The sequence below is a fragment of the Fringilla coelebs genome (genome assembly GCF_963513975.1).
Source record: "Fringilla coelebs genome assembly, chromosome: 32".
Taxonomy (NCBI): Eukaryota; Metazoa; Chordata; class Aves; order Passeriformes; family Fringillidae; genus Fringilla; species Fringilla coelebs.
In genome coordinates this window covers 1,647,992-1,672,053 of record NC_140058.1, presented here as the reverse complement: position 1 = coordinate 1,672,053, position 24,062 = coordinate 1,647,992, and the positions used below count along the sequence as shown (strand labels likewise).

The following is a 24,062-nucleotide window of genomic DNA, read 5'->3' as shown; positions in this document are numbered from 1 at the left end:
GTTCCCAGGGCGCTGACAGTGGGATCGGGACCCCCGGGACCCCCGGGACCCCCGGGACCCCCGGCAGGGAACGCTGCCCCTCCCTGTCCCAGGAGGGAGGAGCTCTGTGGGCTCGGAGCAGCCAGGATGGGAATTTGGCAGGGCTGAACCCCAAATCCCTCCAGAAAAAGGGAATTTGGGGGGAGCCATGAACTCCCAGCCCTTCCCTCTGTGTGTTCCCAGAGGAATTGAGGGAACCTCACCCCCCCCCCACAGCCGTTCTGGGCTGAATCACAAAGATTTTGGTCTCCTGCTTCCCCAAGTTTGGGAATCCCACCCCAAAGCCCCTGGAGGGGGCACAGGGTGGGGACAAATCCAATTTCCACCTGGCAGACCCCGGCTGCTCCCCCTGGGAATCCCATCCCCCCTCTCCCACCAGCGTCCTCCATCCTGGGCAGCGGGGGGGCGGCGCTTTTGGGGCGGTTTTGGGGGATTTTGGGGATGCTGCTCCTGGCAGGGCCGGGTGCTGTCCCGGTGCTCCGTGGTACTTACCAGGATCTCCCCCTTTGGGTGTGCAAGATTAAGGGGGAAAAAAACACAAAAAGAAGCAGGAAGAGGAGACAGGGAAGGGGACGGAAGTGACAGGAGAGGGAGAGAGCAGGAAGCACAAAAAAAAAAAAAGGGAGGAAAAAGCGGAAAAACAGCAGAAGAAAACCAGTTACATGCTATTAATGGTCATTCCCAGCGTTAATCCCTCGGAGCGCTTCCGGAGGGAGCGAGGGCTGCTCCTGCTCATCCCCACACTCCCCCGGGAGCAGGACTGGGGGGGACGCGGCCGTGGGGACGCCCCAGGGTCCTCCTGGGACAGCCCGGGGTCATCCCGGGGTCCTCCCGGTTCCCGGTCCCTCACCCCCGCTCCCAGGGCTGCGCCTCCCGCCCGTTTTGTCCCAAATCCCGCTGGTTTCAGGCGGGAATTCTGCTCCCGCTCTGCCTTTCCACGCCCAAGCCCGGCCTTGGCTGCCAGAGTCTATGGATGGGCTCGGATCCCCCTGCCCAGCTCGGAGCAGGAGGAATTCCGGGAATCCCCAGCTGTACCTGGTTGGGGATCGCTCTCTTCTTGTTGGTCTGCGTGTTCCGCTGCTGGGCGCTGGGAAAAGGGGAGAAAAAACGGGATTTTGAGGTGGGGAAGAGGAAGGGGAGCGAGGGCCACGCGCCCGGAGGAGCCGATCCGAGGGCGGCATTCCAGAGCCCCTTCCCGAGGTTTCTCCCGAGGTTTCTCCCGAGGTTTGCCCAGGACAGAGCGCACAGAGAGGGGAAGGGACACCGGGATCTCCTCCTCGGGGCGGGCATTCCCAGGACTCCAGGGGGAGGAGGAGCGGCTGCAGGTTCCCGGGGGAATTCCGACCACCAGGAGCTTCCAGAAACACCCAATTCCCCCTGGATCGGGATCGGGATCGGGATCGAGCATTACCTGCACCAGAGGGAAAAGCTACCTGTCTCTCCTGAGCACCGAGGGGGCGGAACCGTTAGTCGGGAGCGGGAACAAAATCCGGGAAATCCGTTAGAATCCCAGCGGGGCAGCAGCAGAGGTGGAGGGGGGACACTCCCACCCCGGCGCTGGGATCTGGGGGGTCTGGGGGGTCTGGGGGGTCTGGGGAAGCCCTCCCTGCCTGCCCCGATCCCGACAGCTCCTCCCGGATCCCTGGGCAGGGCTGAGCCAGGTGAGCTCCAGCCAAACTGGCAGGAGAAGCTCCAGGATCCCAAACCCAAGGCTGGACTGGGAGGAGAAGCTCCAGGATCCCAGTTCCAAGGCTGGACTGGGAGGAGAAGCTCCATGATCCCAGTTCCAAGGCAGAACTGGGAGGAGAAGCTCCAGGATCCCAGTTCCAAGGCTGGACTGGGAGGAGAAGCTCCATGATCCCAAACCCAAGGCTGGACTGGGAAGAGAAGCTCCATGATCCCAAACCCAAGGCTGGACTGGGAGGAGAAGCTCCAGGATCCCAGACCCCAGGAGAAGCTCCAGGATCCCAGACCCCAGGAGAAGCTCCAGGATCCCAGACCCCAGGAGAAGCTCCAGGATCCCAGTTCCAAGGGTGGACTGGGAGGAGAAGCTCCAGGATCCCAGACCCCAGGAGAAGCTCCAGGATCCCAGACCCCAGGAGAAGCTCCAGGATCCCAGACCCCAGGAGAAGCTCCAGGATGCCACACCCCAGGAGAAGCTGCAGGATCCCAGACCCCAGGAGAAGCTGCAGGATCCCACACCCCAGGAGAAGCTCCCAGCCCCGGGGGGAGCCTCCCCAGCTGCCAGCCCCCCCAGAGGCCGGGGAAGCCCCCGGGGTGCCCTGGGCAGGGGCAGCTGCCCCCGGTACCCACCCGGTGGCCACGTGCTGCTCAGTGAAACAGCTGGGGCAGGAGAGGAGCAGAAGAGTCCAGAGACAGAGAGAGGTGATGGATCCAAGGGGAGACAGCAGAGAGCAGGGAGTGTGACCGGAGAGGAAAGAGAGAAAAAAGGGGGAAGACAGAAAAAAACCCAGGAGGAGGAGTGTGGGAGATTGAGGGGCAGGGGGAGGGTGGGCTCCAGGCACCCTGAGCTGCAGTCTGAGAGCTTCCTGGAGGTTTGGGGCTGGAAAACACCAGGAAGAGTCAAGGCAAGGTGGCAGGGGAGAGGATGAGGAGGGACAGAGAGGACAGGGGGCAATTCCTGCTCTGGGACAGCTCCAGGCTGGTTCCAAGAGCCTGAACCACCGGGGTTCACCTGAATTCCTGAGGCTGGAGCTTTTCCCAGCCCCTTCCCACAGCCCAGACCTGAGGGAACCGGGTGCCAGAGGCTCTGCTGGGATGTGGGAGACTCCAGGACAACACAACCCCCGAGGGCAGGAATTGGGAACGGCCCCCCCGGGACAGGACTCACTTGGCGAAGCCGATGAAATCCTCGTGGTTGGTGTTGATGTAGGAGAGCTCGATGTCGATGAGCAGCAGGATCTGGGGGAACCAGGAGTCAGGGGAGGTGGGGATTGCCGCCCTGGGGGGGCTGGGGGCGGGCTGGGGGCTGACCTGGTCCTTGGTTTTGCCCTCGCGCTCGCGGATGTGGGTGGTGACGATGCGCTCGGTCTCCTCGCGCAGCCGGGGGTAGGAGCCCAGCTGGGGAAGGGGAGAGGGGCCGGGGAGAGGCGCTGGGATGGAGCCAGGCAGCTCGGGGGGAGCAGGGCTGCACGCCCCAGCAAACGCCAGCAAATCCCAGCAAACCCCACCCAAACCCACCCAACCCCACCCAATCCCACCAAACCCCAGCAAACGCCGGCAAACGCCAGCAAACCTCACCCAATCCCACCTGAACCCCAACAAACCTCACCCAATCCCACCTGAACCCCAGCAAACGCCAGCAAACCCCACCCAATCCCACCAAACCTCACCCAACCCCAACAAAGCCCAGCAAACACCAGCAAACGCCAGCAAACCTCACCCAATCCCACCTGAACCCCAGCAAACACCAGCAAACCCCACCCAATCCCACCCAAACCCCACCCAAACCCACCAAACCCCAGCAAACCCCACCCAATCCCACCAAACCCCACCCAATCCCACCAAACCCCACCAAACCCCAGCAAACCCCACCCAATCCCACCAAACCCCACCCAATCCCACCAAACCCCACCAAACCCCACCCAAACCCCACCCAATCCCACCAAACCCCACCCAACCCCACCAAACCCCACCCAATCCCACCCAGTCCCACCCAACCCCACCCAATCCCACCCAACCCCACCCAACCCCTGCCCCAGGAGCTGCAGAGGGGGCTCCCACTCCTGCTGCTCCCACAGGACCTGGGTGGGCTGGGGGCACCCCCAAAACCCCGGCCCACCATCAGGATCCGTCCCAGGGAGCACCGGGACAGGCCCAGGAATGCCCAGTTTGAGCCCAAATTTTACCAGTGGGGGAATTTTGGGTGGGGGAGGCGCCTGCAGGAGGGATGGGGCAGGAATGGTGCCAGACAGAGATCCCTTACTGGTGTCACTGGGCTGACCAGTATGTCACTGTCCCTGGGCTGACCAGTCCCTCCCAGTCTCCCTCAGCTGACCAGTCCCTCCCAGTCCCCCTGGGCTGACCAGTCCCCCCCAGTGTCCCTGGGCTGACCAGTGCCCCCAGTCTCCCTGGGCTGACCAGTCCCTCCCAGTCTCCCTGGGCTGACCAGTCCCTCCCAGTCCCCCTGGGCTGACCAGTACCTTACTGGTGCACTGGCGCACGGTGTTGATGAGCTCCTGGATCACCAAATCCACGCATTTCAGGCACGGCTCCTTCAGCTTCACCACCTGCTTCTTCACGATGGCCTCGAAGGCCAGGTCCGGCGTGAACAGCCCCGTCCTGGAGCCCGGGAGAGGGAAAAGGGGATCAGAGCGGGACTGGGATGGGACTGGGACGGGACTGGGACGGTGGCCCACCCCAGGGAGGGACTCCCTCATCCCAGGGAGGGATTCCCAGCTTTGGGAGAGGCAGCTCCTGCTCCCAGGGAGGGATTCCCTGATCCCAGGAAAGGATTCCCTGATCCCAGGGAGGGATTCCCAGCTTTGGGAGAGGCGGCTCCTGCTCCTAGGCAGGGATTCCCTGATCCCAGGGAGGAATTCCCTGATCCCAGGGAGGAATTCCCTGATCCCAGGGAGGGAGTCCCTGATCCCAGGGAGGGATTCCCAGCTCTGGCAGAGGTGGCTCCTGCTCCAGGGAGCAGTTCTGCTCCTGGAGAACAATTCCCTCCTCCAGGAGAGCCTTCCCAGCTGTGTCTGGGAATGTGGGAGCTGTGTGCAGGGAGGGATCTGTGAGGGATACTTGCCTGACCCCGTGGATGTTCTTGATGGCGTAGCTGATCTCCCGCCTCAAATCCTTCTCGTCGAATTCCATCTGCCGGGAAAGGGAGTGGGAATTGGGGATTGGGAATCAGGAATCCAAAATCAGGAATCCAAAATAATGAACCAGCAAGCAAAAATCAGGAATCAACCAGGGATCAATCGGGGATCAGGAATCAGGAAACAGAAATCAATCAGGAGTCAAAAATCAGGAGTCAGGAACCAGGAAACAGAAATCAATCAGGAGTCAAAAATCAGGAATCAGGAACCAAGAAACAGAAATCAATCAGGAATCAGGAGTCAAAAATAAGGAACCAGGAATCAATCAGGAATCGGAAACCAGAAATCAATCAGGAATCAATCAGGAATCAAAAATAAGGAATCAGGAATCAAAAATAAGGAATCAGGAATCAAAAATAAGGAATCAGGAATCAATCAGGAATCGGAAACCAGAAATCAATCAGGACTCAATCAGGAACCAGGAACCAGGAACAAGGAACCAGAAATCAAGACTCAATCAGGAATCAGGACTCAATCAGGAATCAGAAATGAGAAATGAGAAATCAATCAGGAATCAGGAATCAATCAGGAATCAGGACTCAATCAGGAATCAGGAATCAGAAATCAATCAGGAATCAGAAATCAATCAGGAGTCAGGACTCAATCAGGAGTCAGGAATCAATCAGGAATTAGGAATCAGGACTCAATCAGGAATCAGAAATCAGGAATCAATCAGGAATCAGGAATCAATCAGAAATCAGGACTCAATCAGGAATCAGGAATCAATCAGGAATCAGGAATCAATCAGAAATCAGGACTCAATCAGGACTCAATCAGGACTCAGGACTCAATCAGGAATCAGGAATCAATCAGGAATCAATCAGAAATCAGGACTCAGGACTCAATCAGGAACCAGTCCCACTGTCCAGCAGCCACAGAGGACCCACACCACAGTGACCATCCAGGATGGACCATCCCTGCAGCCTCCCCAGGCAGGGGCTGCTCCTTTTCCCCCGTCTCAAATTTGGGGATTTTTATGGGATCGTGGGATGGTTTGGGCTGGAAAACCCCCCCAGTGCTCACCTTGACGAGCTCAAAGGGGAATCTCTCGTGGAAAATCCGGTTGATCCTGGCGCCCCCCGAGAGCTCCAGGGTGTCCACCTGGTCTCCCGAGCCCTCAATCCTCTTCTCAAAGTCCACCCCGAACTGCTGCACCATCCTGGGGCAGGAAAACCGGGAATGAGCGAGCTCCCGGAGCAGGAATTCCCCAGTTCCTGCTGGGGTGGGAAAGGGCAAACCCCATTTTCCTGGGGTGGGAGAAGCACAAACCCCACTTTTCCTGGGGTGTGGAAAGCACAAACCCCACTTTTCCTGGGGTGTGGGAGAAGCACAAACCCCACTTTTCCTGAGGAGTGGGATAACTACAAACCCCACTTTTCCTGGGGTGTGGAAAGCACAAACCCCACTTTTCCTGGGGTAGGAGAAGTACAAACCCCACTTTTCCTGGGGTGTGGAAAGCACAAACCCCATTTTCCTGGGGTGGGGGAAGTGCAAACCCCATTTTCCTGGGGTGGGAGAGAAGCACAAACCCCACTTTTCCTGGGGTAGGAGAAGTACAAACCCCACTTTTCCTGAGGGGTGGGAGAAGCACAAACCCCACTTTTCCTGGGGTGGGAGAAGCAAAACCCCACTTTTCCTGGGGGGTGGGAGAAGCACAAACCCCACTTTTCCTGGGGTGGGAGAAGTGCAAACCCCACTTTTCCTGGGGTGTGGGAGAAGCACAAACCCCACTTTTCCTGGTGTGTGGGAGAAGCACAAACCCCACTTTTCCTGGGGTGTGGAAAGCACAAACCCCACTTTTCGTGGGGTAGGAGAAGCACAAACCCCACTTTTCCTGAGGTGTGGGATAACTACAAACCCCACTTTTCCTGGGGTGTGGGATAACTACAAACCCCACTTTTCCTGGGGTGTGGAAAGCACAAACCCCACTTTTCCTGGGGTATGGGAGAAGCACAAACCCCACTTTTCCTGGGGTATGGGAGAAGCACAAACCCCACTTTTCCTGGGGTGTGAGAGAAGCACAAACCCCACTTTTCCTGAGGGGTGGGAGAAGCACAAACCCCACTTTTCCTGGGGTGGGAGAAGCAAAACCCCACTTTTCTTGAGAGGAGGGATAACTACAAACCCCACTTTTCCTGAGGGGTGGGAGAAGCACAAACCCCACTTTTCCTGGGGTGGGAGAAGCAAAACCCCACTTTTCCTGAGGTGTGGGAGAAGCACAAACCCCACTTTTCCTGGTGTGTGGGAGAAGTGCAAACCCCACTTTTCCTGAGAGGTGGGAGAAGCACAAACCCCACTTTTCCTGGGGTGGGGGAGAAAGGCAAACCCCACTTTTCCTGAGATGTGGGATAACTACAAACCCCACTTTTCCTGGGGTGTGGGAGAAGCACAAACCCCACTTTTCCTGAGGTGTGGGAGGATCAGGGAGGCACTGAGCCCACGGAGCCCCCAGGGATGCTCCAGGAGAGGAGCTCCCCATCCCTCCCCCAGCAGGGACAGCAATCCCAGCTCTTCCCCGAGCCCAGAGCCACACTCCCGGCCGGGATGGACGGATCCCACCGGGATTTCCCGCCGGGAGGGAGGAACCCACTGCAGCAAGGCTTTGGTTTTCCGGGCGGGATCGTCGGGACGGAAGTTCTTGTACTCCTCCACCTCCTTCTCCAGGGACAGCAGCTGGCTCTGCAGCTTGCTGCGCAGCGAGGGCAGCGTCTCCCGGATGTGGTTGGTCAGTTGCTGCCAGGGGAGGGCGAGGACTCAGCCGGGAGCCCGGAAAATTCCGCCTGGCCAGGCGGGAAGGGCTGTCCCACCCCGAAATTTCCCCTTTTCCAGGTGGGAAGGGGCTGTCCCACCCAGAAAACTCCTGTCCACCCCGAAAATTCCCCTTTTCCAGGTGGGAATGGGCAGGAAGGGGCTGTCCCACCTGGAAAATTTCCCATTTCCAAGTGGGAAGGGTCTGTCCCACCCCGAAATTCCCCGTTTCCAGGTGGGAAGGGGCCGGAAGGGTCTGCCCCACCCCGAAATTCCCATTTCCAGGTGGGAAGGGGCAGGAAGGGTCCGTCCCACCCCAGAATCCCCGTTTCCAGGCAGGAAGGGTCTGTCCCAGCCCGAAATTCCCCATTTTCAGGTGGGAAGGGTCTGTCCCACCCCGAAATCCCCGTTTCCCCGGCAGGGCTGGGTGGGAAGGGGCAGGAAGGGTCTGTCCCAGCCCGAAATCCCCATTTCCCCGGCAGGGCCGGGCAGGAAGGGTCCGTCCCACCCCAGAATCCCCGTTTCCAGGTGGGAATGAACAGGAAGGGTCTGTCCCACCCCGAAATTCCCCGTTTCCAGGTGGGAAGGGGCAGGAAGGGTCCGTCCCACCCCAGAATCCCCGTTTCCCCACCTGGTTGAGCACCCTCTGCAGGTGCGGCGTGCCCATGCGCTCGGCCATGTGCCGGTAGGCCGGGTGTGACAGGAAGAACTTGCGCTCGGCCGCCAGCGCCGCCCGGATGTCCTTCTTGCCATCGATGTCCTTCTGGCTGCGGTTCACCACCCCGATGTAGCCTGGCACACAGGGGACAGCCTGGCACCGGCACGGGGACACGGAGGGCAGGGGGACACTGGGGGACGGGGGGATACAGGGGACACAGGGCAGGGGACACGGAGGGCACGGGGGACACTGGGGACAGGGGGGATACAGGGGACACAGGGCAAGGGGGACAATGAGGATAAGGGGGACACTGGGGATACAGGGGACACAGGGCAGGGGGGACACTGGGGACAGGGGGGATACAGGGCAGGGGGGACAATGGGGACAGGGGGGACACAGGGGACACACAGAGTGGCCCGAGGGGACACGGGGGACACTCAGAGTGACTCGAGGGGACACACAGAGTGGCCCGAGGGGACACAGGGGACACACAGAGTGGCCCCAGGGGACACGGGGGACACTCAGAGTGGCCCCAGGGACACGGGCACACGCACCTCTCCGCAGGGGCAGCAGTTTGTTCTCCAGCACGTCCCGGGCGTCGGTGCCTTCGTCCATCAGGTCCAGCTTGGTGATGACCCCGATGGTCCGCAGGCCTGGGGGGACAGGGGTGACCCCAGTGAACCCCAGCCAGGCACAGCCAGGACCACGGGACAGACAGACAGGAGAGGATGAGGATGAGGATGAGGATGAGGATGAGGATGAGGATGAGGATGAGGATGAGGATGGAGCATGAGAAGGAGGATGAAGAGGAAGAGAGCAGGAGAATGAAGAGAATGAGGAGAAGGAGGATGAAGAGAATGAGAGCAGGAGGACGAAGAGGATGAGGAGAAGGAGAACAAAGACGATGAGGAAAAGGAGGACAAAGAGGATGAGAGCAGGAGGATGAAGAGGATGAGGAGGATGAAGAGGATGAGAGCAGGAGGACGAGGAAGATAAGAGCAGGAGGATGAAGAGGATGAGGAGGATGAAGAGGATGAGAGCAGGAGGACGAAAAGGATGAGGAGGACAAGGAGGATGAGAGCAGGAGGATGAAGAGGATGAGAGCAGGAGGACGAGGAGCATGAGGAGAAGGAAGACTAAGAGGATGAAGAGAAGGAGGACAAAGAGGATGAGGAGAAGGAGGATGAAGAGGATGAGAGCAGGAGGATGAAGAGGATGAGAGCAGGAGCACGAGGAGGGTGAGGAGGACGAAGAGGATGAGAGCAGGAGCACGAGGAGGGTGAGGAGAGGAGGAAGAGGAGCAGGAGGAAGCGCTGCCCACCCCCTTACCCTGCGGATCCACCTCCTTGGCCATCTTGAGCGCGTCCGAGTTGGCCAGGTCCATGTTGGCCGGCGTGACGGCCAGGATGAGGCTGCTCTCCCTGCTGATGAACTGCAGGATCATGTCCCGGATCTGGAACTCGATGTCCTGCGGCTGATCCCCCACCGGCACCTTGGTGATCCCCGGCAGGTCGATCAGGGTCAGGTTCAGCACTGGGGGGACACGGGCGGGCTCAGGGGGGGGATCCCTCCGGGATTCCCGGGGGGTCGCCCCCGCAGGGCCCCGGAACGCCCGGATCCCCCCGGATTTCGGGGCTGACCCTCACCGTGAGGGGAGTACACACGCAGGTTGATGGGCACGGGGGAGATGCCCTTGTTGGTGCCCGTCACCCGGTCGGTCTCCGCCTCGATCTCCTGCCGCACCTCGTCGAAATCCGTGAACTTCTTGGATTTGCAGTGCAGGAACTCGGCATATTCTGGGAGGGATTGGGAGTGTGGAAAACGGGGAATGTTCTGTGGGATGGGGAGGAGCAGGGCAGGGGGATCTGGGGGGATGTGTGGGGAATGGGGGGAAGGGGCTGCAGGACGTGGGAAAGGGGCTGCAGGATGTGGGGAAGGGGCTGCAGGATGTGGGGAAGGGGCTGCAGGACACCCAGGAGGGGCTGCAGAACATGGGGAAGGGGCTGCAGAACATGGGGAAGGGGCTGCAGAACATGGGGAAGGGGCTGCAGGACGTGGGGAAGGGGCTGCAGGATATGGGGAAGGGGCTGCAGGATATGGGGAAGGGGCTGCAGGACACCCAGGAGGGGCTGCAGGACATGGGGAAGGGGCTGCAGGACACCCAGGAGAGGCTGTAGGATATGGGGAAGGGGCTGCAGGACCCCGAGGAGGGGCTGCAGGACACCCAGGAGGGGCTCAGGAGACCCAGGAGGGGCTGCAGGACACCCAGGAGGGGCTGCAGGACCCCGAGAAGGGGCTGCAGGACCCCGAGAAGGGGCTGCAGGACACCCAGGAGCCCCTCTGGATCCCCATCTGCCCCCAAAAAAGGGATTTCAGCAGCTGTGGGGCCACGCTGCGGCTGCTGGGATGGTGCAACTTCCTTCCTCCTTCCCTCAGCGTGGGCAGAGCGGAAACCTCGGCGCTGCCAGGGCTGGAATCATCCCAGACACCTCAGCCCTCAGCCCTCAGAGCCCTCATCAACCCTCCCACGGCCCCAGACCAGCTCTTCCCAACCCTCCCTCAGCTCCCAGGAGGTCACCAGGGCCTCTGGGATTCACCCAAACCCCGGGATTTCCTGGCAGGAGGAGAGCCAGGCCGCTCAAGGTGAAGGGCACCGAGGAATTCTGCCCGGGTATCGGGATGGCTGATGGTAACCACGGAAACCTGGCTGGGAGAGCGAGCCACCCCCGGGCCCAGCTCAGCCTTCCCGGGCATTGCTGCGGCCTCCCCAGCGCTCCCAGGCCTTCCCTGAGCTCTCCCCCGCATTCCTCACGGATAAGAGGGGGATTCTGGCAGCGTGGGGAGGGCTGCAGCCCGCACACCCCCGGGGAACTCGTCCCCGGCTCTCCAGCCCCGTACCCGTCTTGGAGAAGATGAGCTGCAGGATGAGAGGCCGGCGAGTGACGATCCCAGAGCCACGGGGAAGGAAATCCCTGCAAGGGATGAAAGGATGGGTCAATAAGGGAATTAATGGTTGATTGTTCCTGCACTGGGAGAGGGCTGGGAACGCACGGGATCCATCCCTGCTCTCCTGGGGGAGAACAGATCCCCAAGGAAATCAGGAAATCCACACGGAATTCTTCTGCCCTCAGTGCCCCGAGATTTTTATGGGAGAATCCTGCCTGGAAAAGGTGGTGCTCCAAGGGCAGATTCGGGCTGGGGCTGTCACCACCCCTTTCCCGAGCAGAGGCAGCGGGAACGGGACCGGGAAGTGCCTGCTGGGAACGGGCAGGGAGCGATAACTGCCTGGGAGCGGCTCTGACGGGAACTGCCCGGCCGGGGCGTCACGGCAGTGCCAACAACAACACCCTGACGGTGTCACCCTGACGGTGTCACCCTGACGGTGTCACCCCGGCACAGCCCGGAGCCGTCCCGGCACGGCCCGAGCCCCGTCCCGGAGCCGGGGTGACAGCCCGGAAATGCACTTCCTGCCCAACCGGGAGGACGGGTCCGGCGGGAAGAGCCCGACCGGGACAGCCCCGGGACAGCCCCGGGACAGCCCCGGGCAGCTCCCGGCGAGGGGAAAGGTGCAGCGGAGCTCGGGGAGGCCCCGGCTGCCCCCTGGCCCCGCTGAGCCCAGCGGGAAGGTCGATCCACACGGGAATGTTTGGCCCAGGGTGATTCCCACAGAGTGGGGTCCAACACCTCTGGCCCTGCTGCTCCCTCCTTGTCCCAGCCCTGATCCTGGGGGAATCCAGGTGATCCCCTTGTCCCACCCCCATCCCAGGGGAATCCAGGTGATCCCCTTGTCCCAGCCCTGATCCCAGGGGAATCCAGGTGATCCCCTTGTCCCAGCTCCCATCCCAGGGGAATCCAGGTGATCCCTTTGTCCCAGCCCTGATCCTGGGGGAATCCAGGTGATCCCCAGCTCCCAGCCCCCATCCCAGGGGAATCCAGGTGATCCCCAGCTCCCAGCCCCCATCCCAGGGGAATCCAGGTGATCTCCTTGTCCCCCCCCATCCCAGGGGAATCCAGGTGATCCCTTTGTCCCAGCCCCATCCCAGGGGAATCCAGGTGATCCCCTTGTCCCAGCCCTGATCCCATGGGAATCCAGGTGACTCCCAGCCCTGATCCTGGGGGAATCCAGGTGATCCCCTTGTCCCATCCTGGGGGAATCCAGGTGATCCCCTTGTCCCATCCCAGGGGAATCCAGGTGATCCCCAGCCCTGATCCCAGGGGAATCCAGGTGATCCCCCTGTCCCACCCCCATCCCAGGGGAATCCAGGTGATCCCCTTGTCCCATCCCAGGGGAATCCAGGTGATCCCCTTGTCCCATCCCAGGGGAATCCAGGTGATCCCCCTGTCCCAGCCCCCCCGGCACTCCCGGCTCCCTCAGCCGGAGGTCACAGAGGCCGAGGGGAAGGAGGGGACTCCGGGAAGGACAAGGAGGGGCGGCAGGTGCCACCCAGCTCCGTGTCCCCGTGTCCCCGTGTCCGGCTCGGCAGGATCTGAGCCCCGCCGCGACGTCAGAAGGAGCCCCAGGACGTCACTGCCCGGATCCTGCCGCCTCCCACCTGGGCTCAGGTGTGACCGGGGCCAGCAAAGGGACAAAGGGTCGAAGGTCTCAGGGTGGGGGAGTGCGGTGGGAACTTCCCAATGCCAAGAAAATCCCTGGGGAAACACCTGGGCACGTTTCCAAAACACCCAACCCCGGTTCCACCTCACCCTGAACGATCCCCTTCCCATTGCTGACGGAATTCCCTGGGTTCCTCTGGCCACAGCTCCCACCAAACCCACCCCACCAAGGCAAACCCCCCAGATTTACCCCCGACACCCCCAGCCCCAGCAGCCCCTCGTAGCCAATCCCTCAGGACGGCTCGCTGCCCTCTCCCTCTGTCCCCAAACCCCGCTGATCCCCCACCCGGGGCTCAGCCCCACTCGGGGCTCCCCGAGGCGTTTTGGGGGACGCTCCTGAGGCAGGACAAGGATCCCCAGCCCGGGGTGAGCCCTGGCCTTCCCTTGGGCACATAATGCCCCATTGAGGGCAGGGATTGTCCCCACCCCCGGGGGACAAGGGCTCCATTGTCCCCCAGGCCAGAGACAGCTCCGGGATTTGTCAGAGGGGGCCGGGACAGGGCTCCAAGAGGGATGTTGGGGCCACAGAGAACCCGGGGGACAATCCCAGGTCGTTCCCTCGGTGCTTCTCCCGCTCAATCCAGGGATTGAGGCGCTCCAGGCCCCTCACCACCCGTGCCAATCCCCCCACGGAGGTCCCAGCGAGGCCAGGCCCTTCCCTAGGGCGCAATTCCAGCCCACTCAGGCTGAGCCATGGATTTAGAGCGCTCCCAGCCCAATCCCAGGTCTCTCCAGAGGATTCTGGGCACCCCAGGATTATCTCCCCATGTATTCTGAGGGGTACCAAACCCACAGAAACGGCCCCAACACGGATCCAGGGCTTCCTGGGGGCTCAGAAAAACCCAGCCAAAGCTCCAACAGCTGCAAAAATCGAGAGAAGCCACCCCCCAGGGGCAGTTTCCGAGGCTGGCTCGATGGATCCGTGATGGATCCGTGCAGATCGTTGGGACAGCGGGAACAGCCTCGAGGCCCCGGCTCAGCCCAGCTGGAATTCGAGATCCAGAGGAAAAACCCCAGCCCCCGTTCGGGGTGGGAGCCCCAGAACTGCCCCTAAAAGCTGGGAAGGACAGCATTCCTCACCATCCCATTCCCAAGGACGCCCCTGGGGTGTAATTAACCCTAATTAGCACAAGCTGCACGGCGAGGTGGGGAAGGATGCCCGGATGGATGGATCCGGCTGTGACACAAAGGGGTTTAATTATCAGGGGTGGCTTCCCAGCAGTGCCATAATTAAAGGCTGCCGGAATTCCCAGGAATTCAGGATGGGGAATAACCCCACCATTCCATCCAGACTGCTGGAAAAGCTCAAATCCAGGCTGGGAATCTGGCCTGCACTGGGACAGAAGGGAAAAGTGATGGATCCCAGCCTGGACTGGGATCCAGTGGAGAAAGCAAAGCCCCCTGGAGCTCCCGACGGGGCATTTCCACGGAGGAAGGGATGTCCAAACCAGCCTGAAACAGCGGGAAAACCACGTGGCTGGGAATTTCGGGAACGCAGAGGCTGAGGGGAGAGCGGGATGGAGCGACACCGGGGGAAGGAGGCTCCTGCCGGTGCCCCGGTGCTTCAGGAAGTGACAGCCCCGCACCGAGGCGCAGGAGGGGACGCGGCAGCCGGCAGGAACCGGCCGGGCACGGCAGGAACCGGCCGGGCACGGCAGGAACCGGCTGGGCACGGCCGGGGCGAGCGGCTGATGCGCACAAAGGCGAAAGGCCGGGGCAGCTCCTCCGGGGATTTCGGTGCCTTTCCGGGATGACCCCTGTGCCCTGCCCGGGAGGGCGGCGAGCCCCGCTCCCCGTTATCGGCGCGGCCACGCTCGGCTCCCGGGCCCATCCCAGCACCGCTGCTATCTCCGGGGCGCAGCCCCGCGCCGAGGATGATGATGGTGGTGGGGAGGAAGGCCCACATCACTCAGCATTCCCGAGGAACCCCGGGCTGGGGAGCCCGGGCACCGTCCGGTGCGGCTGCTCCAGGCACGGGACCGGCACCCAGCAGCGAAAACCGGGGAGCCCACGGAACCCTTCCGGAACCCCGGCTCCCATCGCGTTTGACCGCCGTGACCCGAACCCCCCTCCCCGCCCCGCCCCGCACCGAGCCCCTCCCGTTCGGAGCCGCCCGGGCCCCGCCGCGCTCCGGCCCCGCCGCCGTTTGCGCGGCCCTTACGCCGTTTGCGCGGCGCGTACGCCGCTGGCGCAGCGCGGGCCCGGCACCGCCGGCCGCGCCCTTACGCCGCCGCTATTCCCGAACGCTCCCTACGCCCGTGGCGCCGCCCGCCGCTCCCGCCGCCGTCCCGGCCCGCCGCCGCCCTCCCCGCCGCTGCCGCCGCCGCCGCCGCTCACCGGCCCACGAAGTTCTCGAGCACCGAGCTCTTGCCGGCGCTCTGCCCGCCCACCACGGCGATCTGCGGCAGGTCGAGGTGGCAGCTCTGCCCGATGGAGCTGAAGGCGTCTTGCAGCTTGTTGACCAGCGGGATGAGCTCCTCCATGCCCCGGTTGCCCATGGCGGCGCGGCGGTGCCGGGCCCGCGCTCCCGGCGGCGGCTCCTCCTCACGGGGCCCGCGGCGGCGGCGGCGGCCAAACTTCCCCTCAGAGTCTCCTCATCCGGCACCGCCGGCCCCGCCCCGCTCCCGCAGCGCGCGTCGCCATTGGCCGGCTGGGCCGCCCGTCACTAAAGTGCGCAGAGCGGATAGGAGCACGGAGCCGTCAATCATCTGAAAGGGCGGTACCGGGAAGACAAGCCCGTTCTCTATTGGTCTGTCGGCCGTCGCTCATCGCTCACAGCCAATGGGAGGTGGCTCTGCTGTGTCAGCTGAGGCGGCGGGGATGCGGTCCCGCCCCTCACCGGTTCCGCCATTGAATTGGCGGACAGAGCTTCCCTCGGGAGCGCAGCCACGCCGCAGCCCCGGGAGCCCGTCCCGCTCTGCCTCCCCGCCCTCCCTTCCGTTAGACAGCGCGCCCGGCACTCCGAGGGGCCTGACCAATGCAGCCGAGAAAGGAATCCGAGGGAACAGAAAACCCCCTCGCAGTGAATCGGCCGGCCGTCAGTCAGCGAGTCCTTCTTGCCCACTGTCGTTCCGGTGTTCCGCGGCCCTCCCGTGACCGTCGAGCGCCCTGTGTTCCCTCACGGGGAACGACAGTCCCGAAGCGAAGCCCCGGGGCTTGAACCCCCCGGGAGCCGCCTGAGGACCCCTCAGAGACCAGAACCAGCAGGAATTGTCTCCGCTCCCTGCCCTGTCGGGGTTGGGAGGGGTCTCTGCTGAATTTGGGCAATCCCTGGGGGGCTTCGGGCATCTCCGGGCTGGGCCCGTCCCCATCCCCGCAAGGCCCAACATGGCCCCCGCGTTGCCGTGGTAACGGTCACTTCCGGCGGCGACGCCGCGCCTTTTCCGGTCACGTGCGGCGAAGATGGCGGCGCCCGCGGCGGGCCCGGTGCCGGTGCTGCGGATCGTGGCCGAGTGCGGGCGGAGCCGCGCCCGGGCCGGGGAGCTGCGGCTGCCGCACGGCACCGTGCCCTGCCCCGTGTTCATGCCCGTGGGCACCCGCGGCACCGCCAAGGGCCTGACGGCCGCGCAGCTGGCGGCGCTCGGCTGCCGCATCTGCCTGGGCAACACCTTCCACCTGGGCACGCGGCCGGTGAGCGGCACCGGGGGGCACCGGGGCACCCCGCCCGCTTCCCGTGCTCCCGGCCGCCTTCCCAGCTCCGCTCTGTGCCCTCCCCGCAGGGCTCGGAGCTGGTGCGGCGCTCCGGGGGCCTGCACGGCTTCATGGACTGGCCCCACAACCTGCTGACGGTGAGCGGGGGGCACCGGAGCCCTCCGGGACCCCAAATCCGGGAGGGCGGCGCCCCCAGCGCCGCCCTGACCGGCGGGGAGGGGGCACCCAGGGTTGGGAGGGGTGTCCCCCCCGAGCTGGGGGGGGCTGGCACCGCTGTGCCCGGTCCCGGGGTGTTTTTGGGGTGTTCTGGGGGGTTTTGGGGGTCCAGCGCCCGTTCTGGGGTGCCCCCAGGATAGCGGGGGGTTCCAGATGGTTTCGCTGCTGGAGCTGTCGGAGGTGTCGGAGGAGGGGGTCCGGTTCCAGCCCCCCCACGGCGGGGAGCAGATCCTGCTGAGCCCCGAGAAATCCATGGAGATCCAGAACGCGCTGGGTGAGCGGGGGACCCCCGATCCGGGGGGAGGGACCCCCAAATCCCGGGGAGGGCAGGCCGGGGGTGACCCCCCCTCCCTATCCTCCCCTCCCCTCCCCCAGGGGCCGATATCGTGATGCAGCTGGACGATGTCGTGAGCAGCACCACGACGGGGCCGCGCGTCGAGGAGGCCATGCACAGGTGGGACCCCCTGAGACCCCCCCCAGACCCCCCTGATCGTCCTGAGACCCCCCTGAGATCCCTGCTGGGACCCCCTGACCCTGCTGGGACCCCCCTGAGATCCCCCTGATCGTCCTCAGACCCCTGAGACCCCCCTGAGATCCCTCCTGGGACCCCCTGACCCCCCTGGGACCCTCCCTGACCCTCCTGAGACCCCCTGGGACCCCCTTGACAGTTCTGGAATCCCTCTGAGACACCCCCTGACCCTTCTGAGACACCCCCTGACCCTCCTGGGACCCCCCTGACCTTACTCAGACCCCCCGAGACCCTCCCGAGATCCCTGCTGGAATCCCCCTAAGATCCCCCTGGTCCTCCTGAGACCCCCTGAAACCCCTCTGATTCTCCTGGGACCCCCTGGGATCCCCTTGACAGTCCTGGGACCCCCCTGAGACCCCCCCAATCGTCCTCAGACCCCCGAGACCCTCCTGAGATCCCTGCTGGGACCCCCCTGACCCTCCTGGGACCCCCCTGAGACCCCCCTGAGACCCCCTCTGACCCCCCTGGGACCCCCTGGGACACCCTTGACAGTCCTGGGACCCCCCTGAGACCCCCCCCTGAACCCCCTGGGATCCCCTTGACAGTCCTGGGACCCCCCTGAGACCCCCCCCGATCTTCCTGAGACCCCTCTGACCATCCTGGGACCCTCCTGGGACCCCCTTGACAGTCCTGGGACCCCCCTGTGATGCCCCCTGACCCTCCTGGGACCCCCCTGTGAGACTCCCCAGCCCCCTCCCAGCCCCCCCAGCCCCCTCCCCAGTCCCTCACCCCCCCCAGCCCCTCTCCAGCCCCCCCAGCCCCCTCCCAGCCCCCCAGGACCCCCGCCCGGTCCATGCCAGGTCGGTGCGCTGGCTCGATCGCTGCCTGGCCGCCCACGCCCGCCCGGGGCAGCAGCTGCTCTTCGCCATCGTCCAGGGGGGGCTGGACCCCGAGCTGCGCCTGCGCTGCCTCCGAGGTGGGCCTTCCTCCTCCCCGTCATCATCCTCAGCCTCCTCACCATCCTCGTCATCCTCACCCTCATCCCCGGGCCTTCCTCGCCATCCTCACCCCCATCCCCGGGCCTTCCTCGCCATCCTCACCCTCATCCCCGGGCCTTCCTCACCATCCTCACCATCCTCACCCCCATCCCCAGGTCTTCATCACTCTCACTCTCCTCACCATCCTCATCCTTATTTTCTTCACCATCCTCACCCCCATCCCCGGGCCTTCCTCACTCTCCTCACCATCCTCACCCTCATCCCTGGGCTTTCCTCCTCATTCTCATCCCCGCTTGGGAGGAGCTGTGGCGGTCCTGGGGGGTTCAGGGGTGACCTGGGGGTCCTGGGGGGGTTCAGATGTGATCTGGGGGTCCCGGGGGTTGGCTCGGGGGTCCTGAGGGGTTCAGGGGTGACCCGGGGGTCCTGGGGGGGTTCAGGTGTGATCTGGGGGTCCCAGGGATTGGCTCGGGGGTCCTGGGGGGGATCAGGGGTGACCCGGGGGAGGCTTGGGGGTGACCTGGGGGTCCCGGGGGGGTTCAGGGGTGACCCAGGGGTCCTGGAGGTTGGTCTGGGGGTGACCCGGGGGTTGGCTCGGGGCTGACCCGGGGGTCCCGGGGGTTGGTCTGGGGCTGACCCGGGGGTCCCGGGGGTTGGTCCGGGGCTGACCTGGGGGTCCCGGGGGTCTCCACGCCCCCCCCAGCCATGACCCAGCGGGACGTGCCCGGCTTTGCCATCGGGGGCCTGAGCGGCGGCGAGGCCAAGGCGCAGTTCTGGCGCACGGTGAAGCTGAGCACCGAGCACCTGCCCCGGGACAAGCCCCGCTACCTCATGGGCGTGGGGTGAGTCCGGGGGTCCCCTCAGAGCCCCCCCAGAGCCGGCCGGGCCGGGGGAGACCCCCGGAGTCACCCCCAATTCGCCCCCCAGCTATGCCACCGACCTGGTGGTCTGCGTCGCGCTGGGCTGTGACATGTTCGACTGCGTGTTCCCCACCCGCACGGCGGTAAGGGGGGCCCGGGGGGGGGTTTGGGGACCCCTGCCCGGGGTTTGGGGGACCCCCGTAACCCTGCCTGCTCCCCCCGCAGCGTTTCGGTTCCGCCCTGGTGCCCTGGGGGTCCCTGCAGCTGAAGAATCAGCAATTCGCCAAAGATTTCCGCCCCATCGACGCCGACTGCGGCTGCCCCACGTGCCAGAGGTGGGCGGGGGGCTCTGGGGAGGGCCCCGGGGGTCCCCGAGGTGGGGCTGACCCCCCAAATTCCCCCAGGCACTCCCGGGCGTACCTGCACGCGCTGCTGCGCTCCAACACGGCCGCGCTGCACCTGCTCACCCTGCACAACATCGCCTACCAGGTGGGGCGGGGGGCTTGGGGGGCCCCAGGGGGGTCTCGGGGGTCTCCCCAGCCCTCTGACCCCCGGGTGCCCCCCAGATGAAGCTGATGGGCTCCATCAGGGACAGCATCCTGCGGCAGCGCTTCCCCGAGTTCGTGCGGGAGTTCATGGACACCATGTACGGGGGGCGGGGGGGGCCCCCAGCCTGGGCTCGGGAGGCCCTGGAGTCTGTGGGGATCACCCTGGGCTGAGGGGAACCCCTGGGAATCCCGGGGAACCCCCCTGGGAATCCCGGGGAACCCCCTGGGAATCCTGGGGAACCCCCCTGATCCATGGGACACCCCAGTGGGAATCCTGGGGACCCCCCTGGGAATCCCGGGGAACCCCCCTGATCCCTGGGGAACCCCCCTGGGAATCCTGGGGAGCCCCCCTAATCCCTGGGGAACCCCCCCACTTCCCAGGCATCCCCTTGCTCTTCCCCCCATATATTTTTATACATTTTTTTGGTTCGTTTTTTTACTATTTTGGGGTTTTTAAAGGGTGGGAAATAAAAGAGTTTAGAAGGGAAATGGTTCACGTGGTTCTAAGTGGGGCTGGGGGTCCCTAAATGGGGTTGGGGGGACCCTAAATGGGGCGGGGGGGGTCCTAAATGGGGCTGGGGGTCCCTAAATGGGGCTGGGGGTCCTGAATGGGGCTGGGGGACCTAAATGGGGCTGGGGGGACCCTAAATGGGGCTGGGAGGGCTAAAATGGGGCTGAGTCCAGGGTGTCCATGTCACCTGTTCCGTGACACCTGCCTGGCCACGGTCACACCTGGCCATGGTCACACCTGGCCATGGTCACACCTGGACAATGACACCTGCGTGGCCATGGTGACACCTGCACAGTGACACCTGCGTGGCCATGGTGACACCTGGCCATGGTGACACCTGCACAGTGACACCTGCGTGGCCATGGTGACACCTGCACAGTGACACCTGCGTGGCCATGGTCACACCTGGCCATGGTCACACCTGGACAATGACACCTGCGTGGCCATGGTGACACCTGCACAGTGACACCTGCGTGGCCATGGTGACACCTGGCCATGGTCACACCTGCTCGGTGGCACCGTGGCCGCAGGAGGAAGTTTGAGGAGGGCTGGGTGTGGCCGGGGGGCGTGGCCCGGGCTGGGTGTGGCACCTGCGTCAGCGCTGCCCGCACATTTCTGCCCCTGCCGGGCACCGCGGCCACAGAGGCGCCGCGGGCGGGACACTGGGAGTGACTGGGACATACTGGGAGCACTGGGAGCACGGGGAACTGCACCTGGAGCTAACCGGGAGCCACTGTGAGTGACTGGGACACAACTGGGAGTTACTGGGAGCACTGGAAGCTGCAACTGGGAGCACTGGGAGCACAGGGAGCTGTGCCTGGAGTTAACTGGGAGTCACTGTGAGTGACTGGGACATACTGGGAGCACTAGGAGCTGTGCCTGGAGTTAACCGGGAGCACTGGGAGCCACTGTGAGTGACTGGGACACAACTGGGAACCACTGGGAGCACTGGGAAGGGCTGGGAGTAGTGCCTGAAATTAACTGGGAGCCACCAAGAGCAACTGGGAGAACTGGGGAAGCGCTGAGAGCCACCAGGAATGGCTGTGACACAATGGGAAGAGCTGGGAGCAGCACCTGGGGTTAACTGGGGGGCACTGGGACACACTGGGAGGCACTGGGAAGAGCTGTGAGCAGCACCTGGGGTTAACTGGGAGGCACTGGGACACACTGGGAGGCACTGGGACATACTAGGAGTCACTGGGACACACTGGGAGGCACTGGAACACACTGGGAAGGGCTGGGAGCAGCCCTGGGGTTAACTGGGAGGCACTGGGTTAGCTGGGAGGCACTGGGTTCACTGGGAGGCACTGGGTTAGCTGGGAGGCACTGGGTTCACTGGGAGGCACTGGGTTCACTGGGAGGCACTGGGCTGTCCCAGTGCAGGAGGGTTCCCAGGGATGCTGTTCCTCGTTCCCGGCAGCGAGGGGTGCCCTTTGTCCCTCTGTCCCTTTGTCCCTCTGTCCCTTTGTCCCTTTGTCCCTCTGTCCCACCCTACCTGGCGTGCAGCCAGGTGACATCGAGGGACTCTCACATTCCTGCCCAGTTCCTGGAAAAGACTGGGAGCAGCACCTGGGGTTAACTGGGAGACACTGGGAGCCACTGGGAGGGACTGGGAAGGGCTGGGAGCAGCCCCTGGGGTTAACTGGGAGCCACTGGGAAAGGCTGAGGGAACTGGAAAGGGTTGGGAGCAGCAGCTGGGCAAACTGGGAGCAACTGGGAAAGGTGGTGTGGCAAAGCCAGGGTGAACTGGGATGAACTGGGCAGAGCTGGACTCAGCCCCGGGACCCCCAGGGCTCCCCCGAGACCCCAAACTGGTCAGACTGGTGGAACTGGTGGGCCCCGGGCGGCGCCTCCCGCCCTTATCACGTCCGGAGCCTTATCAGGACCCGGAATGGGGGGGAGAGGGGGAAACGGAGTGGGGAGGGGGCGCGGGGGGGGGGGGGGATACAGGAGTGGGGAGGGGGCGCGGGGGGGGCCTGGAGTGGGGAGGGGGCACGGGGGGGGGGATACAGGAGTGGGGAGGGGGCACGGGGAGAAACAGGGGTGGGGAGGGGGCACGGGGGGGGGATACAGGAGTGGGGAGAGGTGCGGGGGGAGCTGGATCTGGGTTGGGGTGCACAGGGATGGGATCTGGGTGGGATTGGGGTGCACAGGGAGCAGGATCTGGGTGGGATTGGGGAGCACAGGGAGTGGGATCTGGGTGGGATCTTGGTGCCAGTGGGACTGGGGTGCACAGGGATGGGATCTGGGTGGGATTGGGGTGCCGGTGGGATTGGGATGCTCAGGGAGTGGGAGCTGGGTGGGATCCCAGTGCCAGTAGATTTGAGTGCCAGGACTTGGGCCCAGCAGGACTGGGGTGCCCAGCAGGATTTGGGATGCCCAGCAGGACTGGGGTGCCCAGCAGGACTGGGGTGCCCAGCAGGATTGGGGTGCCCAGCAGGACTGGAGTGCCCAGCAGGATTTGGGATGCCCAGCAGGATTGGGGTGCCCAGCAGGATTTGGGATTCCCAGCAGGATTTGGGATTCCCAGCAGGACTGGGGTGCCCAGCAGGACTGGGATGCCCAGCAGGACTGGGGTGCCCAGCAGGATTGGGATTCCCAGCAGGATTGGGGTGCCCAGCAGGACTGGGATGCCCAGCAGGACTGGGGTGCCCAGCAGGATTTGGGATTCCCAGCAGGATTGGGATGCCCAGCAGGACTGGGATGCCCAGCAGGACTGGGGTGCCCAGCAGGATTTGGGATGCCCAGCAGGATTTGGGATTCCCAGCAGGATTGGGGTGCCCAGCAGGACCGGGGTGCCCAGCAGGACCGGGGTGCCCAGCAGGATCCCGGTGCCGGGGTCCGCGCTGCCAGCCCGAGCCCACCCCAGCCCCTCTCCCGCCCCACAGGCCAGCCATGAAGCTCCCCCCGAGCTGCCGCCTGCTGCTGCTGCCGGCGGCGGCGGCGCTGACGCTGCTGGCCCTGCACGCCCGGCGCCCGCCGCCCCCTCCCGGCGCCACGGCCGCCCCCGGCCCCGCTGCTCGCCCCGCCAACGCCACCGAGCCCCCGCGGCCCACGCGGCACCCGCTGCAGCCGCCCTACCCGTACCCCTACCGCTTCCTGCTGAACCACCCCGACAAGTGCCGGGAGCGGGCGCCGTTCCTGGTGCTGCTGGTGGTGACGGCCCCGGCCGACCTGGCGGCGCGGGACGCCGTGCGCCGCACCTGGGGCGACGAGAGCGCCGTGCCGGGGCTGACGGTGCTGCGGCTCTTCCTGCTGGGCGTGCACCCCGTCTTCGGCGCCGAGCTGCGCCCCGTGCTGCAGGAGGAGGACGAGCTGCACGGCGACCTGCTGCAGCAGGACTTCCTGGACACCTACAACAACCTGACGCTCAAGACGCTGATGGGCCTGGAGTGGGTGAGCCGCTTCTGCCCCAACGCCAGCTACGTGATGAAGGCCGACCACGACGTCTTCCTCAACCTGGAGTACCTGGCGGGGCTGCTGCGGCCGCCCAGGAGGGACTTCCTGACGGGCTACGTGTACCGCCGGACCGGGCCGCTGCGGAACCGCGCCTACAAGTGGTTCGTGCCGCGGGAGGTGTACCCCAACGACACCTACCCGCCCTACTGCGGCGGGCCCGGCTACGTGCTCTCGGCGGACCTGGCGCTGCGCGTCTTCGCCGTGGCGCAGACGCTGCCCCTCATCAACATGGAGGACGCCTTCGTGGGCATCTGCCTGCACGCGCTGGGCGTGCCGGTGACCGAGCCGCCGCCCGGCGCCTTCACCATGTACCGGCTGGACTACGAGCGCTGCCGCTTCTCGCGCCTGGCCATGGTGCACCACTACGGGCCCCAGGAGCTGCTGCGGCTCTGGCCGCACTTCCGCAACGCCTCGGCCAAGTGTCCCTAGGCCGGGGACACGCTGGGGCTGGGGCTG

General features: G+C 64.5%; 3 protein-coding genes across 6 annotated transcripts in view; 2 read left to right on the top strand and 1 right to left on the bottom strand.

Moving 5' to 3' along the window:
* DNM2 (dynamin 2) overlaps nt 1-15,473 on the bottom strand; it is a 29,877-nt gene extending 14,404 nt beyond the window's left edge. For 3 of the 4 annotated variants that reach the window (XR_014616861.1, XR_014616862.1, XM_084223941.1), the window contains exons 1-14: nt 15,235-15,473; nt 11,182-11,255; nt 9,930-10,079; nt 9,613-9,816; nt 8,838-8,936; nt 8,257-8,417; nt 7,468-7,610; nt 5,901-6,036; nt 4,805-4,872; nt 4,203-4,341; nt 3,034-3,120; nt 2,891-2,961; nt 2,353-2,382; nt 1,075-1,126 (exon numbers count right to left, since the gene is read on the bottom strand). Coding sequence is in view for 2 of the 4 variants with exons in the window: in XM_084223941.1 (XP_084080067.1) it covers nt 1,075-1,126; nt 2,353-2,382; nt 2,891-2,961; nt 3,034-3,120; nt 4,203-4,341; nt 4,805-4,872; nt 5,901-6,036; nt 7,468-7,610; nt 8,257-8,417; nt 8,838-8,936; nt 9,613-9,816; nt 9,930-10,079; nt 11,182-11,255; nt 15,235-15,395 (1,575 nt within the window). In the remaining 2 variants the exon portion in view is untranslated. The remainder of the gene's footprint in view (nt 1-1,074; nt 1,127-2,352; nt 2,383-2,890; nt 2,962-3,033; nt 3,121-4,202; nt 4,342-4,804; nt 4,873-5,900; nt 6,037-7,467; nt 7,611-8,256; nt 8,418-8,837; nt 8,937-9,612; nt 9,817-9,929; nt 10,080-11,181; nt 11,256-15,234) is intronic. The other variant, XM_084223942.1, reaches the window with a different exon arrangement.
* Nucleotides 15,474-16,293: 820 nt separating this feature from the next.
* Nucleotides 16,294-20,094, top strand: QTRT1 (queuine tRNA-ribosyltransferase catalytic subunit 1). Its single transcript, XM_084223954.1, has 10 exons — nt 16,294-16,527; nt 16,617-16,685; nt 16,900-17,038; nt 17,140-17,218; nt 18,094-18,209; nt 18,932-19,070; nt 19,156-19,231; nt 19,314-19,423; nt 19,493-19,577; nt 19,655-20,094. The coding sequence occupies exons 1-10, from the start codon at nt 16,300-16,302 to the stop codon at nt 19,805-19,807; spliced, it is 1,194 nt and encodes a 397-aa protein (XP_084080080.1). The 5' UTR covers nt 16,294-16,299; the 3' UTR covers nt 19,808-20,094.
* Nucleotides 20,095-23,042: 2,948 nt separating this feature from the next.
* On the top strand, nt 23,043-24,035 carry LOC311164437 (beta-1,3-galactosyltransferase 2-like; the record flags this gene model as incomplete). Its single annotated transcript, XM_084223897.1, has 1 exon — nt 23,043-24,035. The coding sequence occupies one exon, from the start codon at nt 23,043-23,045 to the stop codon at nt 24,033-24,035; it is 993 nt and encodes a 330-aa protein (XP_084080023.1).
* Between the last annotated feature and the right edge of the window lie 27 nt (nt 24,036-24,062).

Bases quoted from the DNA above. Each gene is read 5' to 3' on its own strand.
- QTRT1 (XM_084223954.1), top strand. From the start codon at position 16,300: ATGGCGGCGCCCGCGGCGGGCCCGGTGCCGGTGCTGCGGATCGTGGCC. The intron at 17,219-18,093 runs GTGGGACCCCCT...GGTCCATGCCAG, and splicing joins GTCGAGGAGGCCATGCACAG to GTCGGTGCGCTGGCTCGATC. The intron at 19,578-19,654 runs GTGGGGCGGGGG...GGTGCCCCCCAG, and splicing joins TGCACAACATCGCCTACCAG to ATGAAGCTGATGGGCTCCAT.